The sequence below is a fragment of the Agelaius tricolor genome, unplaced genomic scaffold (assembly GCF_023055355.1).
Source record: "Agelaius tricolor isolate 1412-34295 unplaced genomic scaffold, bAgeTri1.0.p SCAF_16, whole genome shotgun sequence".
NCBI classification, from domain to species: domain Eukaryota; kingdom Metazoa; phylum Chordata; class Aves; order Passeriformes; family Icteridae; genus Agelaius; species Agelaius tricolor.
In genome coordinates, this window is record NW_027269276.1 from 2,170,160 (window position 1) to 2,189,775 (window position 19,616).

Here is a 19,616-nt window from a genome sequence, read left to right on the forward strand (position 1 = left end):
ATTATTTAAGGGGAAAAGAGAATTTAGTCACTGAATTTGGTGGGAGATCTATTGTAGGTGAGTTAATACTTTTGCAGTCTATTATTATTTGTTGACCTGCATGAAGGGAAAGGTAAAAAATAAGGACAGAATTAACCCTCATAAATAAGTGATAGGCCTTGTGAATATTTTATTTAGTACCTGATTTCCTCCTAGACTTGTGACCTCAGTCGTGGAAACACTCACTGCTAAGGACTCCACTTACTCTTGGGGTGCTCCCCTTGACATCAGGGGTCAGTTCCCAGCAGGGCCAGCCCCTGATGTTGTAGGGACATTCTCATCAGAGGACAGCCAGCTGGGGGACAACATCCTGTCGTTTCAGAACCTCGGTGCTGAAAGCTCTGATGTGCAGATGTAGGAGACCCTGGGTTTTGCAGGGATTACACCCAGAATTGCCCCCCACAAGTACTGAGAGAGACTCAGTGAACTTAAATAGCCTTTAAATGATGTTGAGTCCTTGCCAGTCCATTATACACTGCAAATGTTAACACTCAGTAGTGACTGGAGGAATTTCAAGCATTTTAATCCCGTCCTTTTATTCTGTTTGCAGCTTCTTTTATTGCCATGTCATATAATTCATATTGAAGGCTTCATCCTGCAACTCGTATTTTCCTGGGCTATTTTAATGGTTATGGGTTGTCCTGTGGAGATGGGTGGGATTTGGTACATGCAGAAAGGTTACACACATGCATCAGCCTTACAGGGCTGGATCCATGGCACATAAACAACCCCAGCAGAAATAAAAGGACTCTCAGCTAATTGGCAGTGCCAGCTGAGCCTTACTGAGGGTTCATCATTTGCATGAGCACTCCCATGATGAGCTGTGTTTGTGTTTTGCTCATTTGCTGTTCCCTGCGAGCTCTGCAAGCTGATCTCTGTTTTCTGTTCTCTCCCCAAAGCTGCGAGGAGCGGTGTCCCCCCGGCAGCCATGGCGCGCAGTGCGAGCTGCGCTGCCCCTGCCAGAACGGGGGCGTTTGTCACCACATCACTGGGGAGTGCTCCTGTCCTGCTGGATGGATGGTGGGTACTGCTGCTCCTCACCCAGGGGCTGGGGCTGCGTGTTCACTGTTCACTGGCTCAGCTGATGTGTGCCAGCCAGGCTCTAACAACTCCCAAACTGGAACCACATTTGCTGGGTGTGCACAGCACCTGCACAGACAGGCCACCACTTTGGGACCTGCCACCTTCCCTGGAAGTGTCCAGAAACATGTGGGTGTGGCACCTGGGGACAGGGGTTAGTGATGGCCTTGGCAGTGCAGGGGGAATGTTTGGACTTGATCATCTTGGGGGGCTTTTCCAGCCTTGGTGGTTCTGGGATTCTCTGACTGGTAGGTGCCATCACAGAGTTTAAAAACAACAGCATGCCACAAGACAAGAGGGTTGTCTGTGAGTTCCAGTTCCTTGGAATATTCCCTGCAGCCTTGTACACAGTACCCTGACATAGGACAGAAAGCTCAAAGCCCAGCTCAGCACTGTCAGAGGCACAGTGTCCTGTTCCCCTTCAGGGGAGAGGGGGAAGCCAGGGGGAATCCAAGGCTCAGGCAGGCAGCAGAGCTGAGCCCAGGGCACAGTTCAGTGTCCTGTCCTTGCCCAGGCACCACTGCCATTGATTGCCAGAGATTTGCTTGTGTCAGGGCTTGCACTGCAGAGAGACAGCTGCCCTAACCTTTAATCCTCTGTGTCAGGAAAGCAATGCCAAGCATTTTCAAAGTCCTCAACTTTATCAATAATGTAATAATGAACTCTCTTGGGGCATGCCAAGTCTCACAGGCCTTCATCCCATTTAGCTGTACTAAACTTCCTGGCATTTTTCCTGTATCTGACAATTAGTCTCTTGGCAAATTTGCTGGATTTTAAAGCATGCAAGTACTCTGAATTTTTTATTTTTACATGGAAAGCCCTGCAGATCATCCCACAACTGTGAATTCTGATGGGGACTCTCTACCTGTTCATACAAAAGCTGAGAGAGGTTTATATCCTTTCCATTTATACATCAACTGCTTTGAGTTCAAAAGCACCAGCTATGAGATGCTGCAGTACATCAGCAACAATGTTCTGTAGGACAACATTGCTGCCCTTAATTTTTGGTGGAAAATATCTCTAATTAGAGAGCTGGAATCTCTCTAACACCACCCATCATGGCAAGGGTGGTGATGAGGTTATTCCATTTCAAATCACAAAGGCAAGACTTGTCAGAAGTATGAATATGGCCCCTCGCCCTCACCTGGCAACCAGTGGTGGCAAAGGAAAGATTCTTTCCTTGAGTGCTGGAGCATTAGGAAAACAATTCACATATTTCTGAGGGCCTATCAGTCCATTCTGGCACTACCCCCCTAAGAAATGATCAATGAAGTGATTCACATAAAAATATTACTTTTTTCATCTCTTCTCCTGCATGCCAAGATTTCTCAGGATCTAAGGTGTTTTGCTGTATTCTTCCTTACTTGTATTTTATCAGGAGCTTTCTCCTCTTTTTCAAAGTTAAAACATCACTAAACAAATAAGAATAGCAGAATAGAACAGGAATTTTTAGATGTCTTTTAGGATGCAGCACAGACCCTAAGAAGAACCAGAGCACTGCACAGCAGCTGTGGTTGTATTCTGGCCCAGTCCTGCCCAATTCCTTACAGCCTGGAGTTCTTTTATGCATTTTTAGGAGCCCAGAGAGACTTTTCTGAAAACTGTGTTGGCTGCTCTGTCCCTGGAGGAACCCTAGAGTTAACAATTGATGTTTGAAACAAGCATAACTGAAAATGGAAGAGAGAGATCAAGTATTCTGCAGAATGAAACTGAAATTATAAGTAAAAGCACTCAGCTTGTAAATGTTGAGATTTTAAGTATAAAGGGTCTCTCCAGGGTTTTAATGAAAAGCTGTAATTCAGTGTAGAGAGAGGATAACAAGTGTGTTTTCATGCTATATTTTTAACTCTTGGTGGTTGGAAGGGTTTGGGAAGTGAGACATGAGGGGGCTGTAAAGGAGCAGGCGAGATGGGATTGCTAGACAGCATTCATTTTATTTCACACCACGGGTTTCTGTGACACCAGGAATTTTACTTGCTGATTTTGAGGCTTGAGACTGCACACATATATATTGAATATACCATCATTTTGGAAGGAGAGAATTCTCCCTAGATTTATACAAGTGCAAATCCACTTGGACTTTATTGCTGCTGGATGAACTGCAACTTTTATCCTTTCCTAGGCTGGCTTATTAACAGGAGCTCAGCTCCCTTGGGGTTTGGTGGGATGGGGAAGGGAAGGCATTGACTTTAAAAGGAAGAAGTTCTGGGGTTCTGAGGTTCTTCCTTGGATCTGCCATCTTCAAAGCCTGGTTCTTTTATGACCTGTAATTTCTTTCCTCCCACCAGTGCTGAATCTCCCAGCAGCAGGAGTTCCTTGGATGGTGTCCTGTGGGACTTTACTGCCCCATGGGTTCCTCACCAGGAGGATGGTGGCCAACAGCCTCTGTTGTTGAACAGGCAACAGAACGTGGCTCCCAGCATCCCACCACGTTGGGCTTCTTCCACTTCTGTGCCTTTGTGGCTGTGGAGTTTAGTGGGTGGCTGCTTTAGGGCCTCATTAACAATTTACAGGTTTAATTCTATACATCTTTCTCATTTGCAATATTAAATTCTCCAAGTGCTCTCAGGAAGTGGGGAGAGAAGTTAATTTAGCATTTACAACGCTTCTCAGAAGCCCTTTTGAAGGACTAGATCTCTGTGCTCAGGAAAGCAGCAATATTTCCTGATGTGACAGAACATTTGTCACTGGCAACTCCCCCTGTTTGGCCCCAGACCCCCTTCCCAAGGCATGGTGGGGCTGTGGTAATACAGCACATTCTGCTCATCACTTCTCTCCTATTGATTCTGGCCATTTGTATTTTTGTCTATTTTTCTTTCTGTTGTGGATTTTAAATGTGGGGGTGTCTGTGAAAATGGAGAAGGAAAAAAATCTTTTCTGTCCTACAAAATACAGGAAACAATGTCAAAAGCAGAAGCTGATGAGATCAGGGCCTTAAAAAAGGTGCTGATGGGGTGAACTTTGCTGATTAGATGTATAAGCAGCAGGAAATGTTGGTCTGACATTTGATCCTCTAGAGAGGGATGTTTTGAATTCCCTTAGTACATATTAATGCAGAAAGTACAGCTAAAGATTCTCTTGGCTCCAGGGGGATGCATCCCAGAGTATTGCTTTCTCATCATTTGTTGATAGAAATCCTGTTCCTTTTGAGACATGAAGGGAGAAAGTATTTATTATCAAGATAAATGGATACTTAGGTTTTCAGATATATAGTGTTGTGTATTACTCAAGTCCAGAGACACCAGTTTTTAACTCTGTAATCTGAAAGTTCTTGAACTGAGGCCAACCTGTCTGTTTTACAGCCAAGGAGCCACATAGCCCTGGTTGGGAAAGGCTCAAAGTATCTGTTTTATGGTGACATTGAAGAGCAGCCTCTTCACTTTGGGGCTGTTGATGCAGCTAAACTTCCCAAGCCCCAGGGAGTGAAAGCAGCCCTTATATTGCTGGTTTTTACTTTGAATAAGTTGTGCCTGATAACGTGCTTTGTTCAAAACCCAGAGGCCCCAGGGCTTGCTTAGGGAAACAGAGAAATTAAACCCAAATAATCCTGTGGCCAGACACTGTTTCTGTCTCACGCTGGGCACTGTGGTGGCACTGGCAGCAGCACCACTTGCTGCAGATGCCAAACATTTTCCATTATAGGACCACAACTTCAGATCCCAGCACTGCCAGACTTGTTTTGGCTGAAGTTCCTCAGTTGGATGCCAGCCTCAGGCTTTATATTTGCTCACAGGGAGAAAAACATTCATACAACTTCTAAGAAAGTCTGGGGAAATCCTTGTAAGGCCTTGATACTTGGCAGAGACATTATGGGATACCTGGGGGGAAACCACCTGAGACTGGAAGGTAAATTTTCCAAAGACATGGCCCCACACAAGGGTGAGCATTCGCTGCCCTGGGGCTGAGCAGCTGGAGCAGGGATTACCTGGGAGCTGCTTTGCTTGTGAGCAGTGCCAGGGGCACAGCAGGGACAGTCTGGCTTTGCTGCACTCCCAGGGCTGGGTAAGCAGGGAGGGGAAGGAGGAAACATCTCAGAGATGAGAATTTGGGTCTGGGTGGAGGAGAGGATGGAAAGGATGGATTTGGAATAGACTGGAATAAAGAGGCAGGAGAGCAGAGGACTGGGAGCATACAATGGGATGTGGAGTTGAGGCAGGTCAGGGACTGAGATGTGGCTCCAAGGCTGGGGATAAAGAGCTGGGAGGATGCTGGATGCTGCATCCTGTCACTGTTTAGGGATTAGGTAAATATTCCACTGCAAAATTCCTGTGGCTTTCCCAAAGCTCTGGCAGATCCATTCTGTGCTGCTTTGAGAGATGGATGTGTGGCTGGAGAGAGCAGAGGGAGCAGAGTGAAGGGTGTGAAGGGCAGTAGAGGAATCTCCAGCCTCCAGCTGGGTTGGATGAATGAGACTGGCTGAACAGGAGAGATTGTCACAGACCATCAAAACCAGCACAGCTACACCCTCCCAGAGCAAACCTCCCAACAATCCCTTCCTTCCCAAACCTCCCAACAATCCCTTCCTTCCCCAAACCTCCCAACAATCCCTTCCTTCCCAAACCTCCCAACAATCCCTTCCTTCCCAAACCTTCCAACAACCCCTTCCTTCCCCAAACCTCCCAACAATCCCTTCCTTCCCAAACCTTCCAACAACCTCTTCCTTCCCCAAACCTCCCAACAATCCCTTCCTTCCCAAACCTTCTCTGTGCAGCTTTTCAGACTCTCCATTTCACAAAAACCCCAGGAGCACAAAGCAGCCTTGTAGACTTCTCTGGTTGCCTTCAACTTCTCCCCCATCTTGGTGTGGCTGTTCAAGGGGCAGTGCAAGCCCAGCTGCAGTTTGTGGGGGAGATCCAAGGAAGAGAATTATCCCTGAGTGTGCAGTGGTGAGAAAAATCCCTTCTGGAGTCAGGCCAGGCAGGCATTTACTATGGTAGCAGAGTTTTCAGACTGTTGTTAGCACATCTTATGCAGATAAAATATTGCTGCTACACTTACATCTAGTTTTAGCAAGGACAATAAAATTCCAAGCTGCATCGAGAAATTTATTGCATTATGAATGTTGACTGAAATATTGCTCTTTCTACAACCTTACCAGGGGCTGGTGTGTGCACAGCCTTGTCCTCCTGGAACCTTTGGAATTAACTGCAGCCAGGACTGTCCATGCCACAACGGAGGGCACTGTGACCCCGTGACAGGAAAATGCCTGTGTACAGCTGGCTACATAGGAGACAGGTAAAAATCAACCCCCAAAGCCTTTCATTTTAACCATGGACTGTCAATATTTATATCCCTTCTAGGACAATCTTCCTCCCTGAAAAATGGTGTTATGTTTCTATTGCTCCAATTAGGTTCATCCTTCTGAAGCACTTCAAGCAATATAAATGTGGCAATGTTATTACTTTTTATTGGCAATGCTCTCCATTTACAGAGGTTTTTAATATAACTTTTAAAATTTAATGGATTAAATTTAATTTAGATATTTACAGTGATAAATTTAATAGAGAGCATTACATGTTTACAAGATATGTAAATGAAGTATCTTTATACAAATTAATATCCTCAAGAGTAAGCAATGCTGCAGTTTAATGTCTCCTTCATTCTTCTGTGCTGCTGTAGCACTGATCCATCTCAGCCACCAGCAAAAGGTGATAAATCCTCAAAATTTATAAAGGAGAGCCTTCACCCATGAATCGATCAGAGCAGATGATAATATTGTTTTACCAAGGTGTCATGGATTCAGCAAAATGACTGCACAGCAAAGTCAATGAGGGATTGCAGCACGTGCTGGTTTAGCCTGCAGCTAATCCTGGCTAGCAAAGGTTGGGGAGTGCACTTAAAGCAGCTCCCAGGAGCTCTTTGCACAGGACCTGTGGCACCAGGGTTTGCAGAGGTGCACAGCTCATCAGTGGATGTTGTGCTAAAGCACTTTCTCCTCTATATTCCCTTTTTTATTAGCTGTATACTGACATATGCTACAGTTATATTTTTATGCAACAAAGCTCACTGGAGTTTCTCATCTCTGCCCTCACTGAATAATCAGCAGGTTGTTGGAGCACAAGCATCCAACCCTCAGCCCTGTGGGAGGGTCAGAAAGCTGCTCCTTCCCATTACACGTGGAGCTTCCCTGTTTCCATTTTATGGACAGTTATAATTGGAGGGGGCTCTGGAGTTTATGTCAGGATTTGCATGGGGTTGAATAGGGAGGAAATACTAATTTTTTCCGAGTAATTGAGAGGAGAAGGCATCAATGTGCCTCTCTTCCCCATTCTCCATCTGGAGACTGTTTCCAGACATGTGGTACCATATCATTCCTGTTTCTCTTTCTCTTTGTGGAGACTTTTCCACTGAAGGAGGCAGCTGTGCAGCCTGGGCCTTTACAGTGGGGACCACACTTGAATTCCAAGCTGCTCCCAGTGCTGGCCATGCTGGGGGAGGCTCACAGAGCCTCTCTTGCTCTCTTCATTTGGTTGTTGCCCACCCTGATGGATTCTTGGCTGTGGATGGATCAATGCAATCAAGTGTTGGAGCTGTTGGGAGCTCCCAGCCAGCAGCCTGCCTCCTGTTGGGGATGAGGAAAGGACATGGGAAGAGGATTTTACTGCTGATTGTCCTCAGAGAGGGGCTGGAGGAGGCAGCACAGGGAGAGACTGGGCAGTGGAGGCACCTTAGGGAAGACATGTCAGGAGCTCACAGGGCTTGTCCTGGAGCAAAGGGAGTGTGGACTCATGAGGTCAGTACTTGGACAAAAGTGAGAGACATTCAGACTCTAAAGAGAGACGTAACTTGGGAAGAGAAACAGTAAAAAAAAATAAGGCAGAATCAGTTGGGAGAAGTGGAAAAGAAGTGAGGGAAGGTCGCATTCTGGACCTGCATCCAAGCAAAACCCTTGGGAATGGCTCACCTTCCCCATCCCAGAGCAGGGAAGTAAAAGATACTGAGAGGAGAGGCAGGAGAGCAGAAATGCAGGTGTGTGAAAGGATGAATGAGAAGAGGATTGAAAAGGTAAACAGGCAGTTAGGAAAGCTCTGCTGCAGCATGGTAAAATTGGATTAGCCTAGAAATTCCCACCTTTCCAACAGGTTCCTGCAAAATCAAAGCATGTTCATCTCTCAGCCTTTAATCCTCCTTCCATAAGGGAGGGGAAACCTCAGGTCTGTTGTGTCCAGCTGCAGTTGTGCTGCTCCTCGGGACTGGGCAGCCCTGGTTTGTACTGGCTGTACTGGTTTGTTCTGAGCACACACCTGCCTCACCTGCCTGGGGGCCCACTGAGTTCTGTGAGGGACAAGGTCTTTAAAGAGTCTGAGTGTCTGTCCTTGGTTTTGTGTTCACACCACAGGGACAATGGGACAGACCAGGCAGCTCCAGCTTAGCTCAGAGTCTGTTTCACCCTCTGTATCTCCTGCAGCTGTTGCAGTGTCACAGCAAAAAGGAGGGCAGGAAAATCTGCTACACAACAAAACACTGCCTGCTTTAACATTTTACAAGGCATTGAAAAAAATATCAATAATGACAGATACTGTGAATAACAGCAATAAAGACATAAATACATTTTACCTACTATCATCTTAAAATTGTCAATAAGTACTATATAATGCTCCAGTTCATCATCATGTGCAGAAGATAATAACACACAGTTAGATAAATATCTGTGGAGATGAAATGGTCATAAAGGTCTGTGTGAGTGTAATTGCCACACTTTTGTTCCCTACCTGTTTTCCAAGGGTGGCACTGCACTAAATCTCTAGGAAATTGGCAGCACTGTTAATAACTGCAGGATGCTTTGTGTTCACTGAAATGACTGGATCTGTCATGGAAATGTGTGTTTTACAAACTGGAAAGGAATAATAGCAGAGGCACAGTTAGAAGCTGAGAATGGAGTGTTTCAGAATTGAGTGGCTCACAGGAAAAGTGAACATGCTGGTTTAGCTTTGTTTTCCATATTGCCCTTAAATCGAAAGATTGAATCTTAACAGAATAAATCTCACATTTATTAGAACTATATGGGCAGATTTACTCTCCTGTTGTCATGTTTGTACTTGTATCTCTTATCTCCAGGTTAGTGTATTTTGGCTTTTCATATTTGTCTGTGCTACATAAACGTGGTCATTGTTCCAAAACAAAGAGGACGGCCTAAAAAACTTCGCAGTATTATTTCTTAAAAAAATAAAATTGTGCGGAGAAATGTAGGAGTATGTTCTAAGTTCATCTCTTAAGCATGCTGTCTTCTGTTTAATATTTTGTGAAATTGCTTCCATTAATTCTACAGGTGACAGCCATATTATCCTATCCCAACCCAAATAATTATGGTACATATTAAAGTTCAGTGGATATTATAATACGAATCTCCCCAGATAGGCAGAAAGCAATGTAAATTAAACAAGAAACATAACTAGGGCTTAGCAGCTCATTTTGTAATTTAATTGAACAATGTATCTGGTTGTTAATGGTGCTATGGACACATTAGATTGATATGTTGCAAAGGAAAGATGTTTAAGTAGAGAGCTAATTCCTGCTGTGATTATTCTCATGTTCCAGAGGAGTCATTATTAGTATTCTTTGTATAAAATTCATTAGCAGTAGCTGCTTGATCTCCAAATAAATAAGTTGGTTAAATTGTTAGTAGAAAAAGGCTAATTATGTAAATGGATTAGGTCGTCAATATTTCATTTCCAGATGCTTTTCTCCCTGCTAGGTAATGCTTCATCTTCTATAAATATAGAATGATACAGTGCACTATTGACTAAGAATTCACCCCGTGGAGCTCAGAGCTCTCCTGCTCACTCAGGGTCTGTGCAGCAGTGGGGACATGAGGAGCTTCATTGTTCCTCCTTGCATTTCATTTGCCACGAGTGTTCCAGCCCCACTGTTCCCATTCTTTGCTGGCTCTTTCCTTTGCAGCTGAACCCCCTGAGAGCAGCAGGGCTCTCTCTCTCTCTCTCTCCCTCTCTGGTGCCTCTCCAGACTCTTTCCCTCTTTGTCCCAAACTCCTCTCACTGTGGGTCTCGTATGAACTCCTCAACTCGGATTTGCAACCAGCAGCTGCGTCGGTGCCTGCTGGAATTAAATCACCAGCCAGGCCCTTTGCTGTGTTCATTTATTTTTAGTAAAACGTGATAATCTGAAGCTGCAAAACTAATGCCCTTCTTATATACTGCCTGTGTTCATTGCAGTTTTGCCTGGCTTGCATCACACATTAATCTTTTATTACTGATCATTATATTAACTCTCACCTGCCAGCTGTGAAATGACCTGCAGAAAGACATTTAACAATTGCCTCCATCCACTGAGTTTACAGTATACACTTTAATCAATGCTCAGGCTTAAATTAATACTGATAGGCAATTTCCAATGCCTGGCATCCATGTGATAAGGGAATTGGGCTTTTCTGGGCTTCTTTTTCTGTTTTTATTAACTGAAAAGGCCTATCTGTATTTCACGGTGGATCATGTAAACTGTGGTACTGACTCATTGCAGAATTCTGAAACCACTGAATTATGTCAAGCACACAATCAGTTGCTTTCTTCAGGACCTTAGCTGAGCTTTTCCAAGTAGGAAATAATCTGAACTCTTAAATTGGTTGTGTAGGACAAGGAAACAGACTTTTTGGCAATCTCAGAACATATCCAAGTAGGGAGATATTTTTATCAGTGCATGGAAGGTGCAATTTAAAACAATCTGTGTAAAGTGTTTGCAGGTTCCAATTTTATGTGCATCAAATATTAAAAATGTTGGCAATTTTTAAGAAGATTCTCCACTAAGGAGCATGAAAGTGATTTTTATGGAGATTTTATACTACTGAGCTACCCTGGAGTAGGAGAAGAATAGCAAATTTAAGCTTTTAGTTACTCAGAACACACTCAAAACACAAAGGGGTTTCTTTTCTCCTTGTTGGTATAAAACTGATGCAGTGTCAACAAAGAGGGCAAGTAAAACTAAAGCATTGCTGGAAACATTTTGCTCAATATTGCTAAATACACTTTCCCTTTTATCCCTCCTCATCACTGAGAGGGCCATTCAAGTGAGGTACACAGTCCTCCTGTGATAAAGAGAAGTCAAACAGGTGAAGGGTTTTATAATAAAATATTTTATGCCTCTCAGTTTCTTACGATTGATGAACTCAATTGTCAAGGTCCAGGAAAGAAGAATGCATTTTGTGAATGAAGGTAACATGAACTGATGCAAATTTAGCAGGCTGTAATTGGGCATGGATGAGTGCAGTTTCTCTCAGCAGCAATTTGCACGCCCAAGATGCCCCATCACTGCAGTGATGCCATCAGTTCAGTGCTGCTTCCATAAATGAGCAGGGATTGCTCTGGGTGGTATTTAGTTCATTAACAAAGAGGTTCCTGTGTGAAAGCAGTGTCCTGCTGGCCTTGTGGGTGTAACTGGTCCATGTCCTGTGCCGTGGCAGGTGCCAGGAGGAGTGTCCCATCGGCACCTACGGCTTCCAGTGCGCGCACGCCTGCGCCTGCCAGAACGGCGCCAAGTGCTACCACGTCAACGGGGCCTGTATCTGTGACCCTGGCTTCAAAGGCATCCACTGCCAGGAGAGAATGTGTCCTGAAGGCTTCTATGGCCTCAAGTGCAACAGGAGATGCCCCTGCAATGTTACCAACACCCTCAGGTATGTACATCCTGTAATGTTCTAGCGCAGGGACTGGTACAATGAAAGCATTGGGAAAAAATTCAGCTAACTACACCTACTGTCCTTTTCTCTACAGTTTTAAGTACAAACCCAGAGAGTTTCTCTGGTTTGCAAAATTTTGATTTAAACGACCTCAGGTTTGGAACCATAAGCCTCAGTCCAGCCAGATACTAAGCATGGATCTGTTTACAGTTCTGTAACACCTGAAACAGCCTGACATACAGCTTTATCCTGTAAATCCTCCAGGCATAAGAACCACCAGATGATGCTCATATGTGTGGATAATAACCCAATGAAGTTTAAAAAATAGATACATATTTACTCAGATCCATCACTTTCCCTCTTTTTTATGACATGGATTTGCCTGTTAGATCTATAGACAGCAAGGGGACTTTCAACATGAAACCTAATTTGCTTCAGCTGATGTCTCATGGCAAATTACCTTGTTGGAAACACTTGAGGCCGATGTATAAATAGACTGAAATCAATATCCCTGAGTCAGTCTGTGGAACTGTAACATGGTTGACATTGTCGAAATAGACTCCTTATGTGAGCCCATTTTTGCTCTTCATTCTCTTTGTGTATGAGGAAAATATTCAGGAAAATAAATATCAGGGAATTATACCTACAATGGAATGAGCCTCACTTAAAAGGTCAGAGTTTGATGTTTTATTCCCTTTTTTGCTTTTTTAAAGATCTGATTCTTGAGGTTCTCTTTACTCTGAGACAGAGCCACAAACAGACTTGAGCACTTTGAATTTGCTTTTCCATTTTAGGCTTGAATAAGTTTTCCAAACCTTGAAAAGAAGGAAGAATTTAAGACTCTTCCCTATTATCCTCTTTGTTACCTTAAGTAGCTCCTTGCCTTGTTTTACTGACTGCTGGAATTGCTGTTTGGAGAATCCTCACTCCCTGTATTGCAGTAAAGGGGGCCTGGACAGCCAAACCCCTGGCCTGAACTGTGTGATGTTCTGGAGCCACATTTCCTCACCTGCACAGTGCTGAGCCCCTCAGCTCCCACTGGATTCCCTCCTTTGCCTGCCCATTGCTGTTCAGCAGGCAGAGCCAGTTTAGGGTTGTGTAGGCTTCAGGGGAAGGTGGAGATAATTGATGCCCAGGCAAAAATGCCCTTGATAGCCATTCTCCAGTTTGGAACCAGACAGGTGGGGACCTGACTGTTCTGCTGATGCTGACAAACCCACCTTGCCATCTTGCTGCTGTTAAAATAAAAACACACTCAATTATGTGTGCAAGAAATGGCACCTCATTTGTGTGCACACACAGACACACACACAAACACTTCAGGCAAATCTGTCTGTGCACTTGAGGTACACCCTATTTGTCTCAGTCCTGGAAACAAACAGGTGATTTTCCTTGTGAATTCAGCTGTGAGTGGTGAGGCTTTGCTTACCTGAAAGTCAGAGCTCACAATGGATTATTTAAAACTTGTAATTGTGGTGGTACAACTCCTGTGCAGAAAGAGAGCTCCAGCACAATTGGGTTTGACAGCCAGGATCCAAAGGGTTTGAGGCTCCCAGGGAGCTCTGTACAAGAGTCTCCCATCGCTTCTGATTATGTTGTGTATCATGAAATCACTGCAAAAATACCATCCCTGAGGCAAGAACTGCACATTATACACAAAAGGTTAGTGCTGTGTTGTACTGAGGATGGGGGATGCCTCAGGAATTACTGCAGGGGGAGCTGAGGGATGAATTCCTCCATGTCACATCACTGCAGCACTGTGGTAAATCCAAGTGGAATTGCTCCTCAGTGTAAACTGTTCTGCAGGTGTACAGGAGGGTGAGAATATGCTCATGGTCAGCAGCTGACACTTGTGTCTTCACCCCTCCTGAGCCTGCAGAAACCTGTTTGTTTCCATAAAGGTAGAAACAGAATGGAAGGACTGCAGGCCACAGGCACAAGGCTGAGCTTGGCTGCAGTCTCAGCCATGTGCTCAATTCATTAAGAGTCTGTTAGGTGGGGTAAGACTACGGGTTGGAGGGTGAAAGAATTCACCCTGTGTTACTCAGAACTACCTGGGAGGTGCTCTGTGAATTTGCCAGAGGATCTTTCCTGAAAGAACAGACGAGCACCTTCCAGCTGTGAGAAAAGAAGAGGTCTCAGAGAGGTTTGAGAGAGCTCATAAAGGGGGAGGATTGAATCCTCCCCCAGCTCTTTCCTGGGCATGTGGTCATTCCTACACACCCTGCCTGTGCCTGCTTGCTGTCTGATGGGAACATTTTATTCCTTCCCTCCCAACACTGCTCCGTCAGCGTCCCTTGCAGCATCCTCTGCTGAGATGGAATCTCTAGTTCCTTAATAAATGAGTCTGGTCTCTCTGTTGATAAAATCTCCCTTTTTCCTACATCTTATCACTGCTGTTATGGAACAAAGAGATACCAGCAAGCTGTAGGTCAGTAAATGTTCTTTCATTCATCCGTGGGATTTCAGCTCTCCACTTTTCCACCAGCTCTGCAGAGTGCTGTCAATTGCTGAGCCAAGGAGCCTCAGAGCTGGTGGAAAATGACCTTTTCCAAAGGCACTCCAAATTCTGAACAAATCTTTGTGCTGATTGTTTAACCAGTCCCATACAGTGCATTTCTTTTCCCATCCTTCCCTGAGTGTTTGTTCATATTGAAACTGGGCTATTCCAAAGTCACTCATTTACCCACAGCCATCTATTTTCCCCAGGAGCAGTTTAAGCTCTTGGCTACTTGTTGTGATCCCCAGGTGTGGAGGATAATTTTTAAACACCTGTAGAAGGTGAAGGAAACTCCTGTCCCTGGATTTGTCTCATTCGATTTGCTTATTGGAGATTTTACTGGAATGGGAAGTTCTGAGGGCTTTGAGGAGTAGCTGAGGAGGAACAGTAGGAAATACACAATCAGCTTTTCCATTTTCATAGATCTATCTATTTTAATGTCTGAAGAAATCAGAGTGATCATCTAGTCTAACCTCCAGCATGGTAATGACTGAAGGACACCATCCAATAATTTCTGCATCAAAGCACACTGAAAGGCACTTTGTAGAGGACTTTGAACAACCCCACAATTAGGTGATTTAGAATGTGGTGGTGACTTGGACTGTCCTTCCACAGGGAAGGATACACCTGTAAAAAACTCCCCTCTGCAAAAAGTCCATGTTGAGACAGTCTACAGGAGCTGGAAGGGAATAATCCTGGCTTGTTCTTCTGTCAGGCAGGGAAATGAGCAGCTGGGGTAGTCCTGGGCACCCCCTCTTCCTGAGCACTGGTGTGGAGCCAGCCTGGGGAGCCCTGTGCCCCTGGTAATGTCTTTCCCAGGTCAGAGATGTGAGAAGGAAGGAAGCCACTGGGACAAAGGTAAATGGACTGGGCAGATCTCCAGAGGCTCCAGTTACTGCCTCAACATCAGCAAGATGGGGAGGACCAAACCCCATAGAGCTCCCATGGAGTTCTGCCTTGATCTGAGTCAATAATGTGCTGGACAAGGCTGGCTCTGAAGATGTGCTGGGCTGAAGGAGCAGCCCTGCAGCCTCACTGGGGCCACTGCTTTAAAGCAAAAGGTGTTTTAGTAAGGGAGACTGGATGTAGCATGGACACCATAAAACAGAAAATGCTGTAAAATAAGGATTAGGCTGCTGATAACAAAAATGAGAGGACTGGTGCTGCTGGATAAACAGAAAATCAGAAAATTCACTGGGAAGGTGTTGCTTTGGCTGAAAGATGTGTGGATAACAAATTCAGAATTTGGAACAGACCATGCTGTCTAAAACACTTCTCCTTTGCCTTGAGAAATTTACCTGCTTTCCTCAGATTTCCTCAAAATTGGATGCTTAAAAAATTAAAGGTGAAAAATGCCCTTATGCTTTTCAGTTCAGCAAATAATTTTTTTTTAAATAAATCTTTTATTGCTGTAAATGTGGCTCAAAAGCCAGGGATTGCACAGTAGCTTTCAAAGTGCAGCAGGAGCCCTGGAACCAGGAGCCCTGGAACCCTTTCCTTGTCAGCCCTGAAGTGTGTGTGGACAGCTCTGATCCACCTCTGCTTGGCCTGGAGCCACAGGAACACTTGGCTGCCTGTGTTCACTCCTTGTTTCTACTCTGCTTCTTCCTGCAATGCAGGAGAGTTGAAGAAATAAAAGTTGTTAAGATTCAATGCAAACTATGAAGGATAACACTGCCAAACTCTTTGAAGAGTGTGAGGTTCTCTCGCTGCTCCCAGCAAGGGTTGGAGAACAGATGTTGGTGGGTTTGCCTTTGGGATCCTTTTGGAACCCTCCCATTCTCCCAGCCATCCTTCAGTGATCCTTCTGCAGAGAAATTGTTCATTAATTTCAGTTCTTTGGGGGCTGGAGAAATGCCTCACATGCACTGTGACCCCTGCTGGCAAAATGTTAGATGGACACATGGCCTGGGAAGGTGCACTCAAAACAGGAGGGGAGGAATTATACAGATATTTATAAAAAACTGTAGCTGTATTTCCTATTCAAGCTTTATTCTGCCTCAAACATTTCAGCTTCAGTCCAAATAGCATTGAATTCACTGGGCAGTCTGGATACATGGGTGTTTGGATGGGTGATAGATGAATTTCCTGGCTCTGTTCTATATCTAGGTTCATAATTTGACCAGAATGTGATTGTACAAAATGCCAGCAGAAGATAAACCTTCCTAACACACACCACACACATACAATATTCCTACATCATGAGCTGCAATATATTTAGTATGTAACTCTGCTCACTTTAATTAGGGGAATAGTTCATACAAACCAGAGAGAAAAAATAATTAATATAAAAACTTTGAACTATTTAGTGATATCTTGAAAGGGTTTCCAAAAGGCATCATTTTGGAAATGGGAAAAATGAAGGCAGAAGAGTCAGTTAGGTGGCCAAGATTCCCTGGCAGGACTGGGAAGAGAACAGCTGCCTTGTGCAGTTTGGGAAAGCATCTAAATCTCAGCCTTCCTGAAGTTAACACTGCATCAGGCACCTGCATTGTCAAACAAGGGCTTTGGAGGTAGGAGAAAAACAAAACCCTGAGCTGCTCAAGCTGCTAACAAAATTATCCTTCCCCCAATGGGAAGATTATGTGGGTGGAGGGACCCAAACATCTGCATCGGATTTTTCTGGCCCACAGTCCCATGAAATGTGGACAAAGCTTTGGTGGGTCAGAATCTGCCCTCAAACTTCTACTGGCCTTTGTTTTGGAGTCCAAGTTCCCTGTCTCCAGTAGATTCTTCTGGAAAGCCTGTTTGGTTTTGATTCTTGTTTTAGTGCACATCAGGATGAGTTTTAGCCCTTGATACATTGCTTGTATCCCATGCAAAAAAGCTGCCCATGCTGATGAGGGAGCCAACCTTGGAGTAAAAACTCTGAGAGAGTGTAGTATTGTCTGCTGAATTGTCATAGTCTGATTCAAACTGCCCTGGTAATATATTGCCTCTGAAATAGTTGATTTCCCCACCAGATGCAGTTCTCATGGAAGCACATGATACATGTAGTAGTAGTAGTAGTAGTAGTAGTAGTAGTGGAAAGAGAGCAACACAAAATTCATTTCAAAATCCTTTTTTAATGTTGAGCCTTCTGCTCCTATTAGGTGATGATTAATAGACACGGGGGGAAACATGAGCTTTTGTTATTTTCATCTGAATGTTAAGAGGTGCTTTGTGAAAACCATATTTCAGGGACTGCTTTGTCATGGATGGTAGTTTGTTATGCTGATGAATTGTTTTAATTAGTCAGTAAAACACTATTTATGATGAAACATTTGACACTTAGAAAATTTGATCCTTTTTAGTTGCAACACTATATGACCAACCTCTCCTAACAGAAATTGCCTGAAACATAGTTGGAAATTACATTTTATGAGGTTACCTTGAAAATTAACATATACAATATTAATTTTATAGGTGTAAAGAAACCCATTCAGCCATGTCTACAGTCTTAAACTGTAACAATAAATAATCATAAAGGAACAAAAATTGTTTCTAGGATGCAAAAAAACAGAGACAGGCCCAGAGAGAGATCCCACCTTGCAGAAGTCTATTCTTCTTGTTCTGAGAGAAAGAAAACGGGATTTCTGGCAATATTATTTCTCATCTCTCTCACTGAAGACTGCCCAGTGCCATTACTGTGCAGTGCTGAGGTGCAGAGGCCACAGAGCGGGCTGAGCTCTCAGGTGAAGCCTCACACTCCCAGCCGGCCTCAGACAACATCCCCCAGGACCTCCATCCCTTCAAGCCAGGGGTTAACCCATCTCCAGCCCATCTCCTCCTCTCCCAGCCCCAGCCTCCTGCTGTGTGAAGGTGGTGCCCTGAGGAAACCTTGAGGAGGAAGAATGCCCAATAAAGATAAACAGTTTCCTGCAGGAGGAGCAGAGGGGTGCGTGTTCCACCTAGGGATGCAGAAGGACAGGGTCTGTCCGCTCTTTGGGGCTCGATTTTCCTTTCTCCTTCTCTCTCCATGTGCTCTCACAACAGTGGGGAATTTACAGGATAGAAATGAAAGCCAGAGGATTAATGTTGTTCATTATGCAGCAAAGAGGAACTTGACTCATTTCCCTGCACAGCTGTGACTTAGTCCCAGGGCTCCTGTTAACTCCTGTCCCGAGAAAACCCCAAGGCTTCAGTTGTTGATCAGTTCTGGTCACTAAGGCTGAATATTCCCAGCAAAACTCTTCTTCCAAGGAAGTTTTTCCTTCCAAAGCACTTTCCTTTCTACCTGTGCCTGCTGGATAGTTCTGCTGAGGTGGCACTCACTTTTAAAACACAAATGACAGTGGGATGGGATGGGATGGGATGGGATGGGATGGGATGGGATGGGATGGGATGGGATGGGATGGGGTGGGATGGGGTGGGATGGGGTGGGATGGGGTGGGATGGGACGAGACGGAATAGAATAGAATAGAATAGAATAGAATAGAATAGAATAGAATAGAAATACTGTGCCCTTGAACTCAGGCTTATCTTCACAGCTCCCTTTATTGCCTTCCTCCACCCACTGGAACTTCTCCTATCCCTGAACATCTTTAGCTGGCTGCAATACAGCCAAGTAGTGCAGCACGTACCTGTATACAGCTTGTAAGGATTAATGGTGTGGTTGATGTCAGTAATCCAAGTCACACTGATTTGAAAATGGAAGAGCATAAACTTCAAGGTGTAAACTACCCAGTGCTGTGGCAATTCCCAGATGTTTGGAAATGCTGGGCTATTTAGCACCAGATCCTCTATTCACATCCCAAATTATACAGCTGCTCATATCCACCACCCTAGAGAGTTTCCAGGCTTGTCCTGCTCTTAGTGTGACACGTGAAATGTTCTGGGCTGTGTTTTTCCTTCCTGCCCACATCTCATTAACATCTGTCTCTTCATTAGTTGCCATCCTCTGTCTGGGGAGTGCAGCTGCAAGGCTGGCTGGGCTGGGCTCTACTGCAACGAGACGTGTCCCGTGGGCTACTACGGCGAGGGCTGCCAGGTGCCCTGTCCCTGCCACAACGGGGCCGACTGTGACAGCATCACTGGCAGCTGCATCTGTGCCCCAGGCTTCATGGTGAGTGGGGCTGGGCGTGGGGAGGGCTTTCAGAAAGCAGCTGCAAAAATATAAGAGGGGTTTAATCTGATTTGAAATAATATTTGCATCAAAGCAGCCAAATGAGGGTCATTTTCACCCATCCTGTGCTAAGGACATTGCTGTCCTTTGAGCAGTGTCAATCTGTGGCTGCTGGTTGTTTAGTTAACATCTCTGTTCTAACTTTATTACTGTTATAAAGATAAAGATAAAGATATGGTTTCCCATAGTATATTCTAAGTCAAGACATAACAAAAAAGGTGTCAGATTATTGTCTGCCTGGAAGAGCAGAGAAAGAATTCTCA

General features: G+C 44.6%; 1 protein-coding gene across 6 annotated transcripts in view; it reads left to right on the forward strand.

Moving 5' to 3' along the window:
* The window catches only part of MEGF11 (multiple EGF like domains 11), a 254,494-nt gene that overhangs the window by 160,900 nt on the left and 73,978 nt on the right, over positions 1 to 19,616 (forward strand). For all 6 annotated transcript variants that reach the window (XM_071441164.1, XM_071441163.1, XM_071441165.1 and 3 more), the window contains 4 exons: positions 939 to 1,059; positions 6,218 to 6,354; positions 11,534 to 11,746; positions 19,119 to 19,293. In XM_071441164.1, coding sequence (XP_071297265.1) covers positions 939 to 1,059; positions 6,218 to 6,354; positions 11,534 to 11,746; positions 19,119 to 19,293 — 646 coding nt within the window. The remainder of the gene's footprint in view (positions 1 to 938; positions 1,060 to 6,217; positions 6,355 to 11,533; positions 11,747 to 19,118; positions 19,294 to 19,616) is intronic.